The sequence below is a fragment of the Falco punctatus genome (genome assembly GCF_963210335.1).
Source record: "Falco punctatus genome assembly, chromosome: 4".
Lineage (NCBI taxonomy): Eukaryota > Metazoa > Chordata > Aves > Falconiformes > Falconidae > Falco > Falco punctatus.
This window is the reverse complement of record NC_137583.1, coordinates 84,405,125-84,430,901: the sequence shown is the minus strand read 5'-3', so window position 1 is coordinate 84,430,901 and position 25,777 is coordinate 84,405,125. Positions and strand designations below refer to the sequence as shown.

The following is a 25,777-nucleotide window of genomic DNA, read 5'->3' as shown; positions in this document are numbered from 1 at the left end:
CACAATGTCTATGAAAAGTGGCTTTTATTTACCTGTTTTACCGCTCATCAGAATTTGAAAATAAAATTGGGCCAAACTTCATTTTTAGCAGTTTGGATTACTTTTTGTCCTTAAATCATTCTACTGCTCCAACAACAAGAATATGAAGATACACAGGATAGAATTGTCCTGACATCATCCCAAGAGATGAGAAACACCCCAAGCCTGTGATCTGGACAGAGGTTGAACTGCTTTCTTTAAGAGGACAAGGAAAAGTAACTTACAAAGCATTAGAAAACCCACAAATTGGCCAACTTTCATGATTTCTATTGCAGTATTATGCATAGAAGAAAAACAACATGTAAAATAGCCCTTTAGAGCAAGCAAATTCTTATCATTTAATATGCTTATACCTTGGGAACTACTGATGCAGATCTTTTCCATCCTTTTCTGCGTAGGAAAGATGGTGATGAAATTTTATTGATATATGAAAATTAATTTTTAGTTGATTTGTATTGATATTAAATATAAATTCTTTAAAAACTGAGATAACATTGAAATGCTTTTGTTTTCCTTACCTGCACAAGCAGATACCAAACTGATTCTTCAGCTTTCAAATACATTCTTAAGTAGAAGAAATGTCAAATGGTATGTCTTCACTTAGGAACACAAGGAGGGCTTTAATGATTTTTAAAATTAATTTTGTAATTGACTGAAATTAATACATGTGTCTCTTCAAGCAAGAAGAAATTGCTTTCATCATCCATTCTATGTTGGTTAGGCTGGTTAAAGCCAGAATTTGAACAACGTTATTAACCAATACTGACAAATATTTCCCTATGCTCTCCTTTTTCAGTTTCAATGGGAAACAGAAGTGTATAGCTAAGGGGGAAAGGATGAAAAAGGAGGAAGAAAATATTATCAGGCCTAGGACTGAGCACCATTGTAACCAATGTGTATATACATCTGTGTCTGAACTACCTTTTAGTCTTTTGTTAATAAGCTTCTTACCTGGCACACAGCTGCCTGGAGCATCGCATCAAAACCTCCTTCAGGTGTATCAATATTCCCAGAAATTTTTTGTTTATTCACTGCATTTCTGAATTCTGCTATATTGTCAGTTAGGGATAGTACATGAATATAACCATGAGGAGGCATACAGTCTAAATTATAATCACTGTACAAAAAAAAACAACAAACAAAACAAAAAACCAAAAGTCTAACACATTCCATATTTTCCATTTGAGGGAGATATAAATATAGCATCCCTACCAACTCATAAATCCTGTTACTAATGCAGAGGTATACATGCACAGTAAAAGCAACACTTAAAAAAAGAACAACTCCACATGAAATGAAACTTAGTGGGAATTAGTTCTAATTTATTATGAACAAATGTTTGGGGGGTATTTTATGTGAATTTATATAATATAACTTGATATACTAACAGTACATATATAGTGTTTCTGTACAGAATGAAAAGAAACACAACGTGAGTGATGGTAAGATCTCAGAGAGTATATGATCCCTTTTGGAACATCTACGGAGCAGGAAAGCTTTGCTTTTCATTATCTTGAGAAAGGGCTATTACACTGCAACTTTAAGACCCTTTAAAAGATCGCTACACAGGCTACTGGATCAAAACTCAAATAAAATTTAAGTCCCTACCTTTTCTAGTAGTAAGTAAATGCACATAAAAGAAATGTTGAGAGTAGTGACAGTTACCTCGTTAAAGGGATGGGAAACTCCATTTTCAGTAACGTCTTAGTTGTAAATGATACTTTTTGAAATTATGTATAAGGGAGAAAGTATGAAGTTTGACATAAGTAAGCTAATGCCACAGCACTTACACAGTTCGTTGCTCTGTGACCCATTTACATTACAGCAGTGGAATTTACAGCACAAATTGAAGTGCTCTTCTGATTCAGAGATGCTGAGCAGGTTTCAACTCACTTAACTTCTGTTGCATAAAGTGTAGGCATCCAGACTAAAACCTGCCAGCCCCCAACTCAATTCACAGTCAATGAAGAGAAACTGGCACTGTAAGGATTAATACCTCTGCAGATGTCTACTTCTAGGCAAAATGAATTGTGTCGTAGAAATGCCAATTTCCACTTCATTACATAGTCTAGATGACTGCTTTATACGTAATTTATATCTAATGAATTCCACTATTAATGCCCAATTCAAAACCCACTGAAACAGACTTCACAGAACTTTGGATGATGTCTTCCCAGGAAAGATAGTAACAAGCAAGAAGGTATGAACAGTTAATATTCACTTTTCCAAGAATTATGGTTTATAGAGATTTGAATTTGTTGTGAATAATCTTGTTCTCCAGGGCATTTTGGAAGTGATCCCTCACTTTATGTAAGTGTTGAACACAAGCTATAAAAGACGTGGTATGAAAAAAGATATGCCAGCCAGAACACCTTTCTTATTTAAAATGGGGGTTCATTCATATTACAACTGTGAAATTAGATCAGAGGATCACTTTTGTTCACTAAACAAGCTGAAAGAACCTGCATCACATCTACAAAAGCAGAGTTTTAAGAAAAGAGTTAATGAATACATGATGATACTCCAGAAAAGTCCTAGGTCAGAAAGTAAAAAACTTTGTGAATAAATCTAGGCAATATATATCTAAAATAACTAAGAACACAACAGTTAACTATAAAATTAAATGCAAAACATATTCAAATCTACCAAAGCAGCATGTTGTTTGGCATGTTTTGCTGAAGAAAGTAAAGCACATTTTTTTCTGATACGGAAACAGTTTTTCTGGAATCATTCAACGAGATATTTCAGAAGTAATCATTGTATAACAATTTTCAGCATTTTCTTAGGAACTTTTCTGGAGAACCAAGGTATAATGAAACAAAGATAGATTTTGAAGAACCTTAAAAATAAATATGCATAATGCATATTTGTGTAATTAAATGATTTCTCAGTGGTACAGTAAATATACAGACTACATACCTGCACTGGTTATGGATTCTGCCTGGATGAATGCTAATATAGGGTGACACAGTTTTATCCACATAGGATCCAAATCCAAGTCGAAAATCAAGAGAAATATTCGCCATCTTTTTAGATAATGCAAATCCAACGGAATTTAGTTTTTCTATGTTGTTGTGCATTGAGGCCGAGACATCAACTAAATAATAAAGATCCACAGGGTATTTCTCGAGAGGACGAACTTTTAACAGAAAGTTTGCTTCATTTCCTGATTCAAAGGAAACAAATAAGTTTATTTACTATCTTTGAATGGACACTCTTAAAAATACATCTATATTTGCAGCAACCTCAGCACAAAATTGTTTGTGTCAGCAAGCAGAAAAACAAACAAGAGATCCTCCCATGAGTAAAGGAAACCTTGAAGCATTGTTCAAAAATAAGCCATAAAGGGGCTTTCTGCAGAACATCTTGCCTTTTTTTTTCCTTGCAGGAGCACTGTGCAATTTATTGTAAAAATCTGACTTCTCCCTATTCTCTTTTAAATTCTTGGTTGTGCAATCCCTTTGGCATAGTATCAGTAAGCAGTTATGACTCACAAAGGACACAGATCTGCATAAAATTGTGGTCAGTCTTCAGGGTTGACACTTCTAAGTAAGAAAGTAAGTAAGTATATCCTGCCAATAGTTTGTCAGAGGAGTCTGAAATTATATATGTACCATAAAGGCAGCACAGCCTGGAAAACTCATGTAAATTATGCTTCAAATTTATACCAATCTACTTTCAAAGATTTGATGCAAAAACTTAGTAGGATCAAAATTTAAAAAAAAAAAAAATAGATTTTAATATTAAAAAAAAATCCATCTTTTGGCATATTCAAAACAGAACTCTTATTTCAGGATGACAAATGTCTGCCTCTCCTGCAGAACCTCATCACGTTCTTGTATGTAAGAAAACTGTTAATATTTTGGAAGCCACTAAAAATAGTCCCCATGCTTTTGCTTGCCTAATATTCTGTAATGCCAGCAACAAGAATGAAGTGACTGGAGTATGGGCAGCATAGGTACTGTCATGCATGACTCCAAATTGTTCATTATTTTATGTCGTCCAGAGTGTGAGCTCACAAAAGAAATGAGGGAGTAGGATCTTTGTGTGATGAATGCAGAATCTAATTCAGTATAATGCAATAAAGATACAGCAAAGGACAGGAGGAAGGGAGACATTATAGAAGAATTATGCAGGTTTTCAATAAAAGCTGTCTAAACACATTCAGAAACAAATTCACTAAAAAAAAAACACACCAGAAATGTGACTTCTCTATTCATGACATTTACTAGTGCATATGACTTTGCTAGATAACATAATTAAAGTACATGTAACAAAGGTCTCACCCAGAAAAGTTAAACATGCAAAGTACTTTATTCCAGTGGTCTTTGAACATAATCCACCTGAAAATGTCAGGATTTGTTTGTAACAGGTGTTGCATGAAGAAAACAGAATTTCAGTGTGCTGTAACTTAACGTGTTTCCTCTTTGCCAATGTAAATTGAACTACTTTTTGTAAATGAGCCTTGCAGGTCTCCAGTTTGCATATATTGATACGCTGAGTGCAGCTTCTATTTTTTTCCCACATAAATCCTGACAGTTGGGTATATATAAACAATGACAAAACTTCCCAGTACCAAAACAAAAACTTCTTTGTCTGCATGATTATACTCTATCAAATTTCTGTTTTGAAGCACAACTATAGCTGTATATCTGTGTACTTCCCTGGGGTATAAAATATGGGCAAGATGTCTATACATTTAAAGTTATTCTTCTGAAGCCCTCAGAATTTCAGTCTTCTGCCTCCCTGATGTAAGAACATCTGCAAAGCATATGAAACCCCAGACTTAATTTCACTATTTACTAGCAAAAAGTTTCATTAAATCAAATTTTAGAAAGCTAAGTTTTTTTCTATGACTCCAGTATGCCTTTGGAAATAAATGTGATTACAGACACATCCAGAGCTAGCTTGGTTCTTGGGACCATTTCTCAGGACAAAGCAGGGTATCAGTTACTTCTTTGGAAAGACAATGGGGAAAGGAGAGGAACTGTTGATCTTAATTTCTCAGTTTTATTACTATAAAGATGGAAAACCAGGGTTCCTTTGTGCTTTACACTCACGTAGGCCCTTCCTTTTCCCCTTGTAATTGACAGAAAATTATGTTTTATACAATGAAAATCAACAAGATATGTTTCCTCTTCTCTTGATGTTTTTCTACCAAAGATTGCTCCCTCTTAAATGAAATATTTTTTCTCCAACAATTGTTTGCATAAGAAAGAAAAAAATTGAATTTTATGATATGAAACATACCCTGCATCCGTTTAGATCACCTTCCACTTCTGTTGCTGGCTACAGCTATTTTAGAGCCAGAGAACAAACACTAATTTAACTTGAGTTCAGATGAGGGCAAATAGATATACTAGAAAATGTCAGATCCGTAAAGGGACTTGTAAGTTTAATTAGGGCCAGTTGTCTCACGTTTTATAAATTAAATGTTAGGCAGTGAATACCTAAGTCTCCTTTAGGAATCTGGTCCTTTCTCATATATTGGCTTTGGTGTCTTTGTTGTTGTCTAATCAATACACTTCAAATAATCAAGAAGCTTATCAAATGATAGAATTTAGGAATTCTAACTCAATTTACTTCCAGTAAGGAATACAGTTTATATGCATGTAAGGGAAAACTATTTGTGTAAGTGGCTAAAGAAAAAGAATCACGAAACCACAACAGAAAACAGAAAAGACTACCTAAAATACCTTTCCCACTTATTACTTGCATTATTCTGACCTTCAGCTGTGTTTGACAGAAACACTTCCTGCCGAAGACTGTACTTGAATATGGGAGCAATACCATCATGGTCCTACAGTATAACGTTACAGGATTGTTCTTCAAAATAACTATTCCAGACACTTCTTCAAAAAGTATCTGTACTTAATACTATTATATTTAGTATAAACGGACTATAATAGCAGTATGTTAGAGACAACCCAACCTGGACGCAGTTGGACTGAAACTTTTCCTGGTGTCACTTGTGTATTTGTTTCATGGTCACTGGGTATTGTGACACGAACTGTTGGATTTTCTACAAAATCTGATTGGCAGCCTCTTTTCATTAAGTTGAAAACAGTGTCACAACGTCCCTTCTGTGTTGCATCGGCCATGAAATCCTGTTCAGACAAAAAGTACAAAACAATCTGAGCTGAAAAAAACCCAACTGTAATATCTTCAAAAGAAAAACAAAATAATACTCTTTGAAACAATAAAATATGCTACTATAATCGCATAAATTGTAGAACGAGTTCATGGAAGCCATATGTTTCTAATAAGGGCAATTACAAAATATTTAAATTAGAAGTTAAACCTAATTGCCACAATTACTTTTTTCTACAAAGGACTAAACTTCTGTATGAGAAAGAGGATCTTGCACAATCAGAACAAGCTGACTTTGGAGAAAAAGGAAACTATGTACTGTCACTATGTCACTAAAAATGTTCTGTGCTATACTATGAGTTAGCTATAGCAAGAAAGTGTCATTCACACAACATCAAAACAGATTAGTTTTCGGAGGAATCCACTGATATTGTTACTCAGGCTAATATTTAAAAGTAGCAGCAGAAGTCAGCTTTCGGTTTATCTAACCTGAATTTGTCTATCACAGAGGTTTAAGTTTCACCCCATACCCTATAGCAAATCTAAAGACCAGCTGGACTCTTATTTCAATCTCCAGAAAGAGGAAGCTATGTCTACGGGACTGGATAGTTTAAGATGCCACCAACAGAAAAAGGCCCTGTAACAACCAAAAAGTGATTATTAGTAGGATGATCTCAGAAGCAGCACATCCTCTGTTGCAGTGCAAAGGGCAAAGTTGCCAAACTTGTGCCAACATGATCCAATGCAAAATTCCTTCCTGACCACAAATCTGATAATTAACATGATCCTGATCATGCAGTGAAGAAAAGACAAGATTCTTTGTACTCTTTCAAAGCATTGGTCCATCCCAGCCACAGCTGGGGACCAAACAATGGACAGTCTCTGATATTTCAGAGGCAAATGGGGAAAATAAACAATCAAAAAGTGCATACAACCAACTGTGTATTAGAGAATAGTCATCCAGACCCTAAAAAGGCCAGAGAAAGCCCCTGAAGAATGAGATTCAACAGTTATGTATCTTGTTTTTCAAGTTTCAATCCATTTTTGTAGTCTACTTCTGATATATTTTTTCCGTAACCTTCTTTGAGGACAACAGACACTACTTTTTTAGGTTACTGCTATTTATATACCCTTTTTGATGTATATACATTTCAAAAAGGTAGATTTTAATGTGTTTAAAGAACTTAGCTAGTCTCATTATTATTACTAATGACTGATAGATATGTAGCATTTTCTGAAGTTCACTGTGTGGGGGTGTACAGTCAAAGCATCTCAACAGTTCCTCGCAGCTGATTCTCTCATTAAAAATATTGTTTAAATGAAGCAGGCATGCTAAACTGAAAACTGCTCCTGTAACTTTACTCTGGAAAATTTCCACCTGCATTAATATGGGATTTGCCATTCCACAACTATGGACCGTGTGTAGGTGAACCAGCTCTCAAAGCGCAGTCTCAGAGGGTTTGAACACCCCCCCGGGTTTCGTGAACAGCTCTCAGGGTTGACAGGAAAGTTAAACAAGAGAAGCAGAGCAGAAGTGAAACCTGGTCAAATCTGAGCACCTAGTTAGAAGGAGACCTACTGCAGCTCCATGGCACTGGAAAGCTAGCAAGTGCTGTTCCATGATAAATACAGATGTAGCAGGATAAAACTGTACCTTCTGTAAGAGAGGCCATCAGGGCACAATAATGGACCACTCCACGTTGTCATCCATTGTGCCATCTAAACATGCCCTAAGGTGGTTCTTCCAAAACAAGCCCTCCATGCCTCTATCCATCCTTGTGTTACTTATCCCTATGTTTTTGCAGACTAATCATTCCAAGACACAATACCTCAGATAAAGTTACACCAGTGCCTTACATCCCTTATCTTCTCCAGGCACACTCTAGGAACTTACCTACCTCTTCTGCTAACCTGAAAGCTACTACAGATAATTTGCATGTGACTTTCAAAAGCATATGAGCTTGTAATTGCCAGGGATAGTCTTCAACACCTTGCTCCTCTGAAGTGCTTAAAACGGTCCAGCCTTACTTCAAATCATGTAATCAACTGTTTTCTTCTGTCAAACAGAACCAGAAATTCTTCTATTCTTATAGTTTGCAAAGCAATAACAATTTCAGAATAATTCTTCCTATTTTCTGTGATAAGTCTCAGAACTGACAGCTTCAAGTGTCAAAATAAGAAAAGGATCATTTCGACCATTTGTGACAGGGTCATAATATATGGTGAAGTCAAAGTTAACCCCGCTGTTAGTAAAACCTTTTACTAAATGCAATAGGCATGTATGTATACACTTGCTTTGTTATATAATGAGGACAACATAAATTACTGATAAGTAATTTTGCTTTTGAAGCCAAAAACTACTGAACTCTCAAAGCTAATATAAGTCTGCCAAAGCTGTCTACAAAGCAGATGGAATGCATTAAAAAGTTCTCACTTTTTTAAAAATTACTGCAATTTTCCAAATAAAAGATTGTATTTTCTCCTTTGGAAACAAAATATATTTCACACTATTTCTCACGTTCTCTCTCCAGGGGTTGTTTAAAGACATTCTTGCTATTTCTCACTATAATTTTCACAGTTTAAAAGCCTTTTATCTTTATAAAGATCAGAAGCAGCTAAAATATAAAGTCAAATGTAAATAAGCGAAACACCATACCTCTTGAGCACACCATCCACACTCCGGACCCAAAGCAAGACACTTTGTGCATGTTACTGCATTTGAAGTGGCACATCTGTTTTCCGCTGCAATGAAACATAAAACCAAACATTCATGATTTATGATGATATGTGGGAATTGTAAAATACCTAATTTTAAACAAAGATTTCAAAAATTACTTCACCAGATTAAGAGTGATGACAATGTATCCAAACAGAAGTAAAACAGAACAAAGGCAGCCCGGTGAAGGAATACTTGCAGCATTTTTTTTAATCTAGTCTAGAACTGTATGTACAGATTGAATGAAACTCCATTCTCAAAGCCAAATTTTTAAGGTCCTGATTTAGAATAATTCTGAAGTGAAAGTTAATCTTTGGCATGTACCTTGCTGATTTACTGCCTAATAGAAAAAAATTTACCAGGTAGCTTATCTCTTCATAGATGTTTTCCTTTTAAGTCATTTACACTTGAATGAGTTATTCATTATTCACTCCGTATGGAACCCAAAATATTTTCTCACCTTCTATAAATATTCCCCCTCTGCACTTTCTGGAATGAATAGTTTCCCAGAAGAGGCAGATATTATTTTTTTTTTTCAGAAGCGAATACAAATTTATCCAACATTATGTGTGTCACAGATTGAAGACACATCATTTTATACTAAACAACTGCAAAAATTGTGTCTACTAACAGGTCTACCAGTGAAGTCCTTTATATTCTTTTCACATCTTTGTTTTATAGGTCATTGCTTAAGTTACTACTCTTTGCTATGAAACTATGGCAGTAGGAATTGAGAAGAGAACATTTTCGAGGGCCTTGGTCAGCTCAATTTGAATGTCAGCATTAGTGCATCCTTTCAGCACAAGACTCTTGTAGACCAATGCGCCTCTACACCAAACAGAAGATGCCTGCCAAGAGTTGTGTGGAAGGCACATAATATGACTCTTCAGTGCCCAGCACAGTAGCAGTGCTGTTTAACAGCACTGCTTTGTGGCATATTCAGCATGGCATATTATAAAACATACTGGAAACAAACAAACAAAAAAAGAATTACTGCATACTGGAAAGTCTAGATCTGTTAATTGGTCCATTGTGATCATGTGCATATCATCACATCAAAACAGTTTGAAGAAAGGTTCTTCATCCAAAGTTTTGGCTGCATGTACTCTCTCTCAGGCTATTTCTTTCCAACCTGTAGTAGTGCAAACCATCTTCTCTTTCCAAAGTAATTAGAGCAACTTCTCATAGTAAAAAGCTGTATCAGGCTAACATGTACTACAATATCTTTATTTAACTGATGTCACCTATGGAGTCAAAGATGAGATCCCTTACCATATGAACAGCTAGTCCTCAACAGGTCACTCTGAGTAACTGATGATCCAAAGAACTAGTGACGGCTTGCAAGTTAATAGTATCAACAACATATATACCATTATCAGTATTAACAAGATAGAAAGGCCTAGTGCAGCACAATTGCAGCGTTATACTGGTAACACATATGTTTGTGGCAATTTTGTTCATTTCAAAGGTAAGACATATATTTATATTTTATATAAACTGCTGTTGACAATTTTTGCTATGCAGGCAATCTGAGAAAAAAAAAAATATATAACAGGGTGAGCAACTCTTACAGATATGATAGAAACAATATGCTGAAAAGCAGCCCAGGAAGGTGCTGGAACAGAGAGAAAACTGAGTAAAAGGTGGGAGAGGTGGGCAGGGATAAATAAAAGAGGAGTCACTAAGGACAGAAAAAAGAAGACAAAATCCAAAAGGTTCTTCTTTGTTATAAAAACAAACACAGCAAGTTTGATTTGGATGTGAAATGAGAGCAAGCTCATTCAGCACTGACACAATAAACATTTTTGCACTTGTAAGAAGATGGCAACAGCACTTTATGTTCTGCAGTCTGGAAGAGCAGACCTGGAGGCCACAGAAGAAGTTACCGCAAACCACAGGAGAGAAGATGAAGATTCCAGGTAGGTACCAACACGCACAGGGTTGTACAGCTTGCCACAGATGCCTTTCTAAACAGTATTGGTAAAGCACAAAGACACAGGATAAAAAGTTGTTGGAGAAAAAATAAAAGGAATGTAATTGTTCTTGGCACAGAATCATCACTCCCATCTTCAGCTTGATACCAAAGACAGTAGAGATAAAAGGCATTACAAGAAAAGGGGAGTAAATTGATGGATGCAGTAAAAGTGTCAAAGGACAAGGAAAGATAAGAACTGCTGATCTGCAGCATAACAGCGGCTAAAGACCACCATGGGGCAAAACAGGGAGGAGATGACATGGACTTTCAAGTTACCGGTCAAGTTACCATCCACCATAAGAGACAGAGCTGTTGTGATAAGAATAAATAGTTGATAGGAAAAAAATGAGAGACCTGTGTTTCTAACTACACAGATAAGGAATAAGTCAAATTAATTCCTGTTCATAGTAATCAGTAAACCAAAGTAAACCAAATAATGAGGTTGGCCTAATTAATTTCCTGCAGTAATGTCTGGGACTCCTTTCTTAAAATGTATAATCCTATCTGCATAACACACTTTTCCCAAAATTAAATGCCATCGACCATGTAACAAAACATTAATGTCTTACTGTAACGTGCACTTGCTAAAAAAAATAATAAAATAGTATGTGCCTATGGCTGTAAAAACTGTACCATATTTCCAGATGCATTGGAAAACTGACTGAAGAATAACTGTCCAATTTTTTTTTTTTTCCTGTACATTTGGTTTATTGAATTTATTGAAGTTTGATTTCAGTTTATTAATACAGACTGTCTGGTAAAATAGTGTGTGTGGGGTGGTGGTGGTGTGTGTGTGTGTGGGGGGGTGTGCGCGCGTGCGTGTGTGTGTCTTTCTCAACCGCTAGAGCAGAATCTTAAAATGCAGTTTGGATTTTCAATGTGATCATGGCAGAAGAAATGCTTTAACAAATGAGATACACAGTATTGCTGGATGCAAATCTCTGCTGATAACTCTCCAGCCTCAAGAGCTCCATTTTCGCAACATGAAGTCACGGATTGGCAATTGACGAGCTTGGTACCATTGGCTAAAAAAGTTGATTTTTTTGGAATAAAGAGAAACTTGAAAAACGTTTATTAATGCCCGAGACACACTCTGGCTACATCACTACTGTAGTTCCCAAGTACACAGTCCCTTATATCAGTAACATTTATGGACATGCTTATTATTTAGTTGTAAGTCTACTCTAAAACTGAAACTGATTTAGTATAAACTTCTAAGTTTCTTTTAAAAATCATATGCTAGCGCAAGAAACATCTTTTTTATGAGCTGGCTTAAAAAAGAACTGACATTTTTCCTGCCACTTCACCAAAAACAGAGTCCAGACAAGACTGAGTTACTGTTCAGCCAAACCTAAGGGCAAGTTTCTACTGGCTTAGTTATAGCTCATGTATGCCAAAAGGTATTTTCAACAAGGGCCAGATTTTGTACTGGGAACTGCACAGGCACACGCATGTAATAAAAAGTGAGTGCAGCAGGTTAAACTGCACTTTTCCAGCCTCCTCCAGAAAATACAACTGTGCTCCAACGACTGCAGCTATTTACAGCGATCACAGGTGTGGCAAGCCTAAACTCTCAGCAAGACAAGACAAATATCATATGTATTATAATCATATCCTGCCTCCCTGTTATGAAAATAACTTTATCGTGATCAGGGTATTTATCTCAGAGATGGAATAACAATAACACACACTGGCGTTTGAGAGGGGATGTTAAACAGGTTTTCAAGCAGACAGCACTTTGCTGAAGTACAGCCAGGAATTCGGATTTATATCAACTTCACAGTTGCTACATGTTTGTGCTGGTTTTGGAGTGTGTACCACTTGCCTTCTTAAAAGAGAAAGCCAAAACATAACTAGCATCTTATACCCCATAGTCTTCAGACTAACTGAACACTAGCTAAGGCAAGAAGATGTGAAATTATCTAGCTTCTGCAGAGCTTTTCCCTTATATTCTGCATCCAATCTTGTTCTAGGGCAGCAATCAGCCAGGCTGTCCCTCTCCCCAGATCATGTGGCCTTCAGTAACTCGTGTGCAGCATCACTTATGAGGGAAGCTGCAGCTTTTATGCAGTATACTGCAGTTCCCTTCACCTTTCTGTCTTCGGGAACTAATCAGCATGACTCCTGCAGAGGTGACAGCCAGTACCTGTCCCAGCTAACACACAGCTTTCCAGTTCACTTTGGCTGAATGTGCAGATACAACGAAAAGGACTGTAAAAATGCTACAGAGGGGGAATTTTTTTCCGTGATAATTGTGTCTGACACTTAGTTGCTCAGATTACAAGGAAAAAATGAGTGCCTCTGCTTTAACTGCCAATCCTAAAACCTAATCCTGGAATTAGGTTTTTTTTCCCCTTTTTCCCAAACAAGCAATAATTCTCTCCACCTTGTGTGCATGCCATGCATTAAAAACACACTTTGTCACCACCAGTTTTTCCAAGAGGGTTACAAGGTATGCCTCAAAATCAGCTTTAAGAGGTATTCACCCTTGCCCAGAAAAGGAGATTTCAACTTTAATACTGTACACCTATTATGCTTTATAATAAATGTCTAGGATTACTTGAGCAAAAATACTAGACAACTTTTATTCCCTCTTCCTTTTTTCTATTACATACTGGACTTGTTAATTGGTTTCACTTCTCTAGTAATGGTGGTCCACTTCAGTTTCACTATTCAGACAGAAGCTAAGCTGTCTGAAAAGCTGATTTGAAAATATTGTTTACCAGCAAGAGAAGCAGCAGTAAACCAAAACTTGGCATGTAAGAGACATGTGCTTGCTGAGAAAAAGAAGTGTAAAAGAAAGGTACAAAACATGACTGGCACTGTTAAATCCTGAGCCCTGGAAAAGTACTTCTGTAAATGTAGCAAGTGAGTAAAGGCAAAAACACTTCTGTATACATGGCCAGTGAGTAAAAACCACCTTTCCATTAAAACAAACAAGCAAATAAAAAGCCAACCCCAAACCAAAGAACACCCTAGACCACCTTTTTTCTACTAGGCATTCAAGAAAAATAATAAGAAATCAAGAAAAATGGAGTATATTGCAAGAGATAAACCATAATGTGGTTACAAAGAAAGTAAGAGATATAAATGAGACATAAATAAGAGGTATATGTGCACATCTGGATAATGCAATGAAAAGCATCACTAGTAAACAAGTCCTGATGACTGGTATGGGCTCCAATTCCTAACTCTGCCAATGCCCCCCTGATAGTTTTGAGGTTCCCCAATTAATTCACATTACCACACACAGTACCCTATGAATATGAGAGGCATTACTGAGAGCTACACAAATGATTTAAAAAGCCATCAAAATGCAAAGTTATGCCGCAGTCTGACTCATTGTATGAGAGTTTGTGCCTTTGCAAACTATGCAGCAAAATAACCAAGCTTGCACATTGTGCAAGCTGAGTGACGCCACTGGAGAGAACTGATGCTGGATATCAGCTGAACAAGGCAAAGGCAAAGGGGGAGGAGGAAAAGGGGGAGACCTCTGTCAACACAGCATTAGGAAAGCTCTGGCTGAAAAGGTCAGTCGTAGCTTACGCTGGAGGACAGCAAGTGTATCAGAAGCCTGCTGTGTAACGGCATGAGGAGATGGCGCTCCCAAGCAGTGTATGGACACTTCCATAATCAGGTAATAATATAGACTTTAGGCTTCGAGGAGGTCATCCTGACACCTCTCAGAGCTTCTGTGTGTCTTTCTTAGCCTCATCTTTCTGAGAAGTTCCATCACTTGTATGAATGTTGGACATCATTCAAGGGGGAAACCTGGAGAAGAGAAGCTTCAGGCAGATGCATATAACGTCGAGTTTTTCATGCATATACATCAATTTAGAGGATTTCTTTATTTTGTCAGAAAGATGCATATAGCAGCGTTTTGGAAAAGGTAAGCTACTGGTACAGTAGTTAGGACTCACAAACACAACATTCAAACCACAGCACCAAACATGACCTTGACTGGGCGAGACAGAGCTATTGACTACTCCTGACTGACTTTGTTCCCAAGCCGCAATACAGAATGAAAACAAGCATTGTAACCTTGATTTTTTTCACAACACAATTTATGTTTCTTGGCCAACTTTATTTTAGCCTTTCCTTTCTAAGAAACTTCCTGCTTTTACAGGAGATGGTTAAATTTTGTTGATGCAATCCATGGCTGCAAACAATGAGTCAAAGACTATTCGGCTTCTGAAACCAACCTGTTCTGTCTCTTGCAAATAAAAACATACAGGACAATTTACTCTGATTTCATCATTAGGAGAGACTCATTTCCCACAGCCATTAGCTTTTATGGCACAGGTTTGATGGTCCTGTTTGCACAGCTTTCCACCAATAAAAATGCAAAGCACATGGAACTAGAGAGCTTAAATCTTTTTTTTATTAAATCCCTTGATTTAGAGGGAACTTCAGGATGTGCAGAGCTGTGTTAATTCCCTTGTTTCCTGGGATGGAACACAGGCATAGGAGTCATTATACTTGAGTCATTTTCAGCTGCTAGAATCTCCCTTGGACTTGGCCAGCTTGGATACAGTCCTGCTGCTTGAGCAAAGCCTGGAATGGCCACTGCAGTATTATTTCATTGCGAATTTAATTTCTGGTGTATTGGTAAGCAGTGCTAGCAGGTAGCACATCAACAACGTAGAGTAGCCAGTATATTCCTGTGTCTGCTATAAAGTCTTTACCTAAATATGAGGTCATGATGAACATAAAGGTAGACACAACTTTTTTTGCCTGTTTAAGTTCAACCTTGAATAAAAGACAAGCCCAAGCTGTATCTCCCACCATCTTCTATACCTCACCTCCTCAAACCAGGCCCTCAGCCCCCAGTCGCCTCCCTAATCTACCTTTCTATTGCAGATGTAGTACTCTCCAAATTGTTGCTCTCTGCCCCGTAAGAGCTTACCAGTACACCTCCTCCTGCACAAACCCAGAAGCAGTGCAGAGGATCAGCAACAGCTCAGAGCTATTTCTTCCCAAGAAGTGTCACCATAGACCATCTCATCCACAGGTTCTTAGCCCACAGCAATGCAAACAGCTCGCTACACTTACTTTTAGCTGCATACATGGTGAACTGGAACAAACTTACTTGCATTTCAGACTGTAATTGTCAAACCTGAAAACCTAATGGAAGCAGTCCCTCAATTCTGAACACAAAATGATAACGAAATTGTGCTTCTACACAAGTTTTTTTATGAAACAAACCAAAAGCCCCAAACCAAAACCTGTGCACATCTGTGTATTAGGAAGACATGTCAGGGTTAAAACAAAACATTGAAGACATAATACATCGTTTACACTCACAATGAGAAAACCTCAGGAATATTAAATAAAAGCTAAGACTGGTATCAGAGATGATAACCACTACTCCTTAAGGACTTCTACGTAGTAGGTAGTGCACAAGTTTGGGAGGAACATTTATTCAACAGGGCTATTTAAAAAATGCAATTGCCTTCTGGAATACAAAGTGTTTGGTGTTTATTATTTTTTATTTCAGTAATTCGCTTTTCAGTAGGTTTTTCAACCTCCAAACATGGTTATTGGCCCTGAGACAAATGGACTGTGGTAAAAACTTTCTGGGATTTCTTCTAAATTATTTTTGTTACTTTTATACTCTTTGAATGCAGAAACATTATATGTCACATCTTAACTACCTGTGTGATAAAACACCACAAAAGCCTAAGAACCCATTTGATGATTAACAGCTGAATTAAAAGCCTTCAAAGGTGAGTTAAACTACAGTGCTTTTCTGAATATATAGATAAAAAACGGATGAACACAAAAATCTTCTAATAGACTACTGAGAAATTAATTTCTCAAATATGAGATACATGCATTGTTCACAAGCAAAACAAAAAAATGAAACTCTTACGATACCTACCTAGGAACAGACACTGGCCAACCCCCATTTTAGGTTTATATAAGCCTGTTAGTTTTGTAAAATTTGGAGTGAAGATTACACAAAACATGACTACAGGATATAAAATATGCAGACTCACATAGTAACTGTAATTACTGGTGCACACATACTGTTTCAATGCAAGCTTCTGCAAGTAAATATTCACATATGTGTATGGTCTGCAGGTGCACTTTAAATGCTCTGTAAGGGACAGCCTTCAAACATGCAAATTCAAGATTTTAAACAGGTAGCAGTTTATTTAATATTCTGAAGTAATGCCACAACAGCAAAATGCGATCCAACAGTTTTGCTTAGATTAGAAGAGCATGCTTGCTGATGTCATTAGTTTTATTTAGGTAATTTTGCATCGTTTGTGCCAGAGTGTAAGTTTTCTCAAGTTTTCTTATCTCCTGGGAGCTCTGTCTGTACAAGAAGATGGGCTCTCGGTTCAGCTTTCCAGCAAGAAGTTCCCATCTGAGAGAAGCAAGTTACCCCCAGCACAGTACTAACTCCTGTCACCCTGCAGAGATGACATGGAAATAAACTGTACTCTTAAGTACAGTAGAACAACTGGAATTCACTTAACCGAGTGCCCTTGAACACCGAGAAGGAATAGAATTTAATTTGGAAAGGGCTGTTACTGATTTAATCAGACTTGGACTACTTTTGTGATGCCACCATATATCATGTGACTATATTCATAACAAAGCTACAACAGCACAATACCAAAAATACTTAATTTTTCAAGATTTGAACCCAATGAAATACTGCTTCTAACAAATTCCAAGTCAACAGGCAGAGAAGGGGCCTGAAGAACAATAAAAATGAGCACCCAAGAAAAATCATTCCACCTGTCAGAAGCTGCATAATTTTCCTGCTCAGTAACTGTAGTTCAAATCTCTTAGTATCTTTTGATAATATAAATACTTTAGATGCATTACTGTCACCACAGGTAATAGGAAAAAGTCACTGCAGGCATATGACAATGAAGTCATGGGAACCATAGAAACATATGAAGAAAAAAGTCAATTATGAGCTTTGCAAATTTTTCCATTTAGGCAAATATATAGTCTCAACTAGAAGTTGCTTTTTGGCAACTTTCTAATGCTGTAAATTTGATCATCCTGAAACATTTTGCTCAAGGAGTTATTCTTGTTCTGCCACCAGAACAAGGGAGAATCCTGAATGACTGGCAAGAAGCTTACTTTTCTTCTTGAAGAAAGGTTCCATTACAGTGGACAGTGAACTCACTCATTACAGCCCTACCTCCTTCCCAAAAGCTAAACTAAATAGCCCAAGTCCATTTATGTAAACCACCAAAAGAAAAAAAAAAACAAATCTTTTAATAAAGTTCAAGTGCTTAGAAAAGAATAACAGACCATATCCTACTTTGTCCATAATAAATTATGCCTATTTAAGCAGATCAGAAGGAAGTATTACATCTTTCCACTGGTTAGACGGAAGTCAGCGATTAGTGATGTACACATACAGGAGCTTTGAAGATATATTTTGCTAGAAGGGAGGACATAAGTAGAAAATGAAACAACAAGGCCTTAAGAATTTGATTTAAAAAAAACCCAAACAAGTTTATTAACACAAAGGAATTGATATTATTTTCTAGATATATTTTTTTCCAGTACATTCAACTTGAGAAGCCAGTTTTATACCAAAATGCCTGCACTACAGTTACAGTAAAAGCACAGGACAGTCTATATATGAGTCCTGAAAGTATGACATATAATTTTAGTGTCATTAATGGAAGAACATCAAGCAAACTTTAAAGCTCAGGACACAAAGCCATTCCGCTTCCATTGTCCTCCTTACCCTGACAGAACCCATTAAATCCCAACCACAACCTAAGATACACCTATGTTGATACTAAAAAAGTACGGGTTTGCTATATGCAGGTTTTAACATGTATATTGGTCACAAATATAATAAATCCTGTATGTATGTAATTTCATTTGTACAATAAGGCTAATGTTTCTTATGACAGGCCTGTTCTAAAGTGAGATCCCTAGCTTCTAACTAAAGACTTACTCCCCAAAATAATGATTAATCTTTGTGAAAAAGTCTTGATAAATATCAGCACCCAAGTCAACTTACACAAATTTTACATGTAGTATCTTACGTTTCTCTTCTCATACTTCCTACCGTTGATTAGTAGCTAACACTAATTTGTATCTAGTATTATAATCTAATACTAAATTGTCCCAGATTCAAGACGCAATTAACATGGACATGTCATTATGACATTCCTAGGGACTTGAAAAATATTACCAGCATTTATGCACTTTGTGAAGGCTAAAGTAGATTATAATCTGACGTTTTAATGTCTCTTGTTGAACATACAACCAGATGAGGGCTCACTTGATGAAGATTTTCTTAAGCTTCCACAAAGCTCACATTCTGACATCTTTCTGATGCTATGGGGAGGTAAATTAAACTTAGATTGTATTTTTGCGGAAAATCAAATTTATTCATTCAGGCCTCTTGAATAATGGGGTATAATGCCTGCTTACTCATTTGTTACAGTTCCAGACCTTTAAAGTTTAAGGGCCAGAAAAGAAGCTGCTGCCTCTTCAAACTGCTATACAGAATATTCTTGCTGCATGCAATCTTCAGTCTGCCTTCACAACTTTCTGCAGCAACAGCATGTTCTAAATGACATAGAGACAACCTTTGCAGAGCACCAAGAGCAAGGTTATTGCTCTTCTAAGGTGGTAAAGTGCCCATCTCCTCTCTTTTCCCAGTCTCACCCCATATCAGACATCTGTAGTATGTAAGCATTGTATATACTATACATGCAACCACCAGTATCATTCAACTCGCAAAACCCATAAAATAAAAAAAACCCTACCACATAAACCCCCTAAAGAAACATGAAATTGCAATATATTATGAGAAGTGTACAATCTGCAAAGCAAATTTATGCATACCATGGCATCATATGCTCCTCGGGCAATGTGCAGAGAAGCAAACCTCCCCCTCGCTGTTCCTCAGAACTGCACCTACAGCCCTCTCAAACACCCAGGTTGGCTTTCCTGAAGATGGTCCAATAACCCTAGGGTGCAGATCACCCACACAGACTCAGGAAATTAAAACAGGGTTTTCTCTTCTTGGATGGTTTTAAGCCTTTAGGCAAAGTAGAACCCTCTCAGTGCTGACTATCCCATACACCACAGCTTCTTCCATTGAGTCCCAAAAGGAAATGGGCCATCACAGAAGAGAAATCAAGCACCAGTTAAAGCTACCATGATGTATCATTTATTTCACTTTTTTGTGTGTGCAGGTACTTTTCCTGACCACCCCTCTTCAAAAACAATTCTTCCATGGGTGGTTTAAATGGCTTTTCCTATTCCTTTGAGAACTAACAGAGTAATGATTCATGAAACTTTTGAACTAGAGGGAACACGCATGAAAATCTGACATGACCACTGGCAAAACACCAAATATCCAGATGAGGGATTGTTAATGAATCTGTTTGGCATCAGAAGTCATGCTGTTGGGATAAATCAATTAACCGTTGTCCCTGCCGTGATCACAGTTCCTCTGTTTTCCCAAAACCCCTAACTGGTCTTTCCAAATGACACTCTAAAGACAACTGAAAATATCAACTTTTAAAGGGTGAAGAGATTTGTCAACCATGACTACGTCACAGAATTTTTATGTGACTGTGTTCAGCTCTTAAATTAGGGATAAAGATTTCCATGACATCCCATCCCTGTGTGCATATTACAAGTAAAATGTTTACTTGAGCTTCACACAGGAATGACCGCCTAGTATTTCTGAAAGCACGAAATACCTTAGTTTTCAGATTTTAATATATGTAAAACCTGGTTTTAGGACACTGCTGAGATCTGAACCAATGTCCTCTGTTAACTGTCATTCCTCAGTATTTAAGCCCTACATGTTCCATGTGCTTATACAGCAGATAAAAACTATAGAGTTTCAACAGTTTAGTTTCTGAATAAAGCAAAGGAACTGACTGTCTCCACTGAAGCGCGCACTTACACAACTGGTTAACACAATGCATACATGTGCTCTCGCTGTAGAATTCAGCTTTTATTCAGTTCACTGGTTTACATCTTTAGGAATCTGTCAGATTTTAGTGTTCAAATATAAATTTGGGATCTGTAGAAATCACTATGGAACTAGCTCCATTCTTATGTCAGGTATTTGTTTTTGTTGGCTTAGTAAACTGCAAATTCCCTTTGGTGAGACTTACTGAACAAGGGACCCTTTGTAGAAGGCGGCAACACTAACCTTTTTATCTGAGCTTACAGAACCTGTAACTCGGGGCTTGCAACTCCACAGCATTGTGAGATTTCCTTTTGTGCTCCTCGTAACTCCAAACCTGAGACCAAATTCTACCTTTATTTATCCCCAAGCAGTAATTCACATCTGAAATTGCAGTCTGCAGAACAAATACTTCAGGTAGCATCAAACCGTCCATATTTCTATTAGCAGAGCCACAAATGCTCCAACAAGAATGAATAAATTTGAGTTCCATGTACATTTCATATTCATTCCAGTCTCTTTTAGACTGGAGATTCAATGCAACAGATACGCAGATTCTGCCAACTCTGCACATAAATAAACTGAAGTTGCTAATGGCACAGGAACAGCATGATGCTCTTCTCCATGCCCAGCACTGTCAACGCAGAAGCAAAGAGGAGTTGCTGCTTCAACAAAGCTGTGCTATTTAGCTGTACATGGGGCTGCTGCGCAGTCTCTCAGAGCAGTCTGCGTAAGTTCAAAGAATCCAGGTGATGTTGCAGTGGTTGACTGAGCTATCACAACCAAAAGTAAAAAGCACACAACAGTAAGAATGAAAATTTTCATGTGTTCCTTCACAGAAAAACAAAATAAACCCCTCTTCTTGCTTCAGCTGTGGGTCTAGCCCGTACAGTGGCTATGTGTGAAGGAAAGAATTAAGTATGACTTTCAGCTTTCATGAATTAGCAGAGGTTTCAAATGAAAAGGAAAAAACAAGGTCTATCAGAATTATGGTCTGCCCAGTCTGGGAGCTGTTGTCACAATAAACACGTAACCCATGACGTATCACCCATGTATATTTTCACTGTCAAGCAGAACAAAGAGACCAAGCATCCTTTGGCGCAAAAGCCCCATGCACAATCTTCCCCTGCAGGCATTCTGTTCTGATGCATCATTTGCACTACTGTGTACCCAGGAGCTACATTCGTGAGCCAGCACAACACTGCACTCAGGCACCAAAAACATCCTCTCCATAAAGTTTCAATTAGCCTTTCAACTCAATTACACTGCATAGAAAAGAATCCGGGATACTAAATACAAGTCATGTTTCATAAAAATGTAATAATATTATATTTTATTTTTCCTATTGACATTTAGTTTGGTTTTGAATTCAAAAGATGAAGCCAAAAAAGCAAAATAAATTATCCTACGAAAGTTAACAAATTATTCCATTGTTTATAATAGCACTGGGCAAAGCCCACTGAATTAGGCATGAATTTGTCACATATGCAATAAAGAACTTAAGACTAATACATTGTTCCCATTGTAAATCTTATTTTTAGAGGTTACATGTTAACATTTTAAATTAACTCCAGGCTTAAACTTGGAATATGCCATTATTCCACAAGGGGAAAAAGAAAAATGAGGAAAGGTGACTGAGAACTTGATCTGCTTTTCTGACCACCACCAGTTAAGCAGGATCCTTCGTGAAATACTTGACGAACCTGAGAGCCGCGTCTGATCAGCTGCCGTACGATCTAAGGTACGTTCGCAGGAACTCCTCTCAGCCTGCAGGCATCAAAACAGCTGCCCGGTGCTTTGAGAAGCCCTTCCACAGTTTGAGGGGGTACCCACATTTACCGGAGCCTTTGCCAGCACCAGTGCCAGAGCTCCCGGGGAACTGTCAGCACGCACGTAAACCAAGGTAAAGAGCTGATCCTTCCCGTAACCCTTTTAACCACTGTAAACCCTGCCGCTAAATGCCGTACCAATGATGTAAACCCGAGTGTTTTCATCCCTGAGAACTGCCCATCCGCAGCCTGTGACCCGCCGGGGGGCGTCTGTCTGCTGCTTCTCGGGCGCGTGCAGAGGGTGACCGGGCACCTCAGGACCCGCAGCACCCTGGAGTGCGACCCTCCCCGTGGCTCCCCACGCTCCCGGGGAGCTGCCACGGCTCCGCCGAGGCTGGGCGCTCCCGGGATGGACAGCCAAGTCCCGGGCACTAGCGGCGCCCCAGCCGCCCCAGCCCGGCTCTGCCCGCAGGTACCCTCCGCCCGGCAGCTCCGCCCGGCCGGCCGGGGCGGCGGGTGCCCGCAGCGACCGCGTGTGCCCCGGGGGCAGCCGCCTCGGCCGGCCGTGCCCTCCGCCCACGCACGGACCCCGCGCGAAAGCCGAGCCCAACCACAACCCCAGCCGGCCACGGGCACGGCGAGCAGCCCGAGGGGCTCGGCAACTTACGGCGCTGGCAGAGTCCCGGCACGGCCGCCAGCAGCCGGGCCGCCCCCAGGAGGGCTCCGGGACCGCGCTGGCACCTGGGCACGGAGACGATCCCCGCGGCGAGGCACGCCAGCAGCGGCACCCACATCATGCGCCGCGGCCGGCACCGCTCCCGCTCCGTCGCCCTCTCCTCGCGGCCGTGTCTCGGCGCCGCGGCGCGCTCAGTCCCGGCCCCCGCGGGGGCGGCGGCGGGGCCGGGGGAGGGGCGGCGGCGGGCCCGGCACAGGTAGGGCGCGCGGCGGCGGCGGGGCGGGCGCGGGCCGCCGCATCTCAGGGGCAGCGCCCGCCGCGCCCCCGCGCCCCGCCAAGGGCGGCCCCCCGGCGGCGGCGGGGCCGCGGCCGAACGCGGAGAGCGGCTCCCTCCATCCGCCTCCAGCACGGCGCGCAAATGGCGCGCGGCCGCCCGCCCGGCCCAGCCGCGGGGAGGCACTCGGCACCGCGCGGGGAGCGGCGGAGGCCCCGCACCTCGCTCGGGGAAACAACCGCCCGGCGGCTGTCCCCGCCTCCCCCGTCCGTCCCCGCCGCGCAGCCCCGCCGGGGCGCCGCGCCGCCAGGTGGGCGCTGCCCGCCGCCGTCCCGAGCCGCTGCCGGGGCCGCTTCTCCGCGCCGCGGGGCCGGGGCGCTGGGAGGGGGGCACGGGAGCGCGGCCGGCGGCGATGCGCCGCCGCTGCCGCCCAGGCCGCCCGCGAAGCCGCCGGGCCCCGCCGCGGCCGGTGCGCGCCGGGCCCGCGGGTCCCCCCCCGTTGCTAGGAGACGGCAGCGGGGCAGGTTCCGCGGCGGGGGCGGGCGGAGGCGGGGCCGAGCCCGGCGGTGAAGTCACTGCGCCCGCCCGCGCCTCTTTGTTCCGCGGCGGCTGTGGTTCGCCGCGGGGAGGCGGGCGAAGGCCTCGGACGCGGTGCTGCGGCGTCCGCCAGCCGCCTCTCGGCCCCGTGCGGCGGACGGCGACCCTGTCAGCAGCCCTCGGCCGTGCCGGCGGGTGCTGCCCCCCCGCCGTGGGAAGCCGGCCGCCGCCAGCGCTCGCTCCTGCCACCCTCGCGCCCCCCGTCGCTGCCCCCGACCTCAGGAACACCGCCGGGCGCCCCCTCCCCGGGCCGGCACGGCGCCTGGCCGCAGCGCTCCCCCTCAGCCCCCGCCGCCTCCGAGTTCTTCGTGTTACCTAAAAACACCTCCCCGCCTTTAATCGCTCCTGTCGCTCTCCCCGAATAGATTCTGCTCGGAGTTTCCACCCCTCCGGGCGAAGTGGGAGTAACGCAAAGGTTAACCGTGCCCTGGGCCGGGCGGAAAGTACCTCGCCGTGCGGGCCAGGAAAGCCCCGCCGGGCCTAGGTGCGTTCTCCAGCCCGCCCGCACCGCCCGGCCCTGCTCCGCTTCCCCGCACCCCTCGCGCACCGGGCACCTGGGCCTGCCGGGCGGCGGCGGGCGGGCCGGGCCGGGCCTGGCTGGGCGCTGGGCCCCGCCGCGGGGGCAGGTGTGCCGGCCGCGGGGCCTCCGGACCGAGCGCCGAGCCCGCGGTAACCGTCTCGCTTCGTTTTGTTGCTACCCAACAGCTGTCAGTGCGCAGGATCCCAAAATAGTGTCTCAGTGCAGCGTTCAGGTTTGCCCGTGCAGGGTACAACGTTCATAAATCATGCAAATGCAACCAGTGGAAGTACACTGCTGCTTCACAGGCTTTGTGAATAAAAGGCTGCTGAAGCATTTTCAGATCCTGTGCTAACCTTGCGGGGCTGAGATAAGGGTGGTTTATCATCTGCATGTCAGAGGTCAGAAACCAAATGCACACTGGGTTTGTTCAAGGCTGCTGAGGAAGAGATGGCAATGGAGCAGTCCTACACTCCCACTCTTGGGAGTTTTTAAGTGTTGTATCATATATCTGCTTCATCTTTGTAAAATCCCCCCTTTTTAGACATTCGAGTGTCATTCCTCAAGCGACCACGGCCCAAATAGGGATATAGGATGTGAGAAAGCCATGTGCAGTGATGGTAACGGGATAGGGTAGCATCTATGTGACTTCAAATATTGTGGCATTCTTGACCTAAAAGCTCTTATTTCAGAGGTCACAATTTCAAACTGTGTAAGTGGTGAGCTACCGGTCCCATGACAGCTCGGTTGGGTGCAATTTTCTGAAATGAATGCACTTGTGGCAGATGAGCTAAACTCAATTTATTCCTGTTTGACACTATGTCGAACTCCTGGGTCACAATGTTGCAAATTCATAGTGATTCAAATGTATCTGGAAAAAAGGCTCCAGGATGAGACAAAGAAATTTGGGGAAATATCTTTAAGCAAAGTCCCAGCAGAAGCAAAAGTCACTGAAACTGAGGTCTCTCTGCTTTGAGATTTTTACCTGCATAGTCTTCAGTAATGCTGATGGGAGGAAGAATACAGCTAATACTCCATATGGATATGTTCTGTATGAATCTCTTTATCAGGCCTTAAATTATCATAAGCATTGTACAGAAAATGGCTCTGTCTTCAACAGCATGAAGTATCTTGTGAATTTCTAAGCATAGGCTGTTTACCATGCAAATAGGAAACAGAGTCCTTACAGGCACTACTCCTGATGA

At 40.9% G+C, this 25,777-nt stretch overlaps 1 protein-coding gene across 6 annotated transcripts in view; it reads right to left on the bottom strand.

The window, feature by feature from the left end:
* The window catches only part of ITGB8 (integrin subunit beta 8), a 69,388-nt gene extending 45,030 nt beyond the window's left edge, over window positions 1–24,358 (bottom strand). For 4 of the 6 annotated variants that reach the window (XM_080385211.1, XM_080385210.1, XM_080385212.1 and 1 more), the window contains exons 1-5: window positions 23,176–24,358; window positions 8,786–8,871; window positions 5,972–6,146; window positions 2,959–3,205; window positions 991–1,156 (exon numbers count right to left, since the gene is read on the bottom strand). In XM_080385211.1, the coding sequence (XP_080241337.1) occupies window positions 991–1,156; window positions 2,959–3,205; window positions 5,972–6,146; window positions 8,786–8,871; window positions 23,176–23,305 (804 nt within the window). In that variant the 5' untranslated portion in view covers window positions 23,306–24,358. The remainder of the gene's footprint in view (window positions 1–990; window positions 1,157–2,958; window positions 3,206–5,971; window positions 6,147–8,785; window positions 8,872–23,175) is intronic. The other 2 variants (XR_013927752.1, XM_080385213.1) reach the window with 1 other exon arrangement.
* Window positions 24,359–25,777: the final 1,419 nt, after the last annotated feature.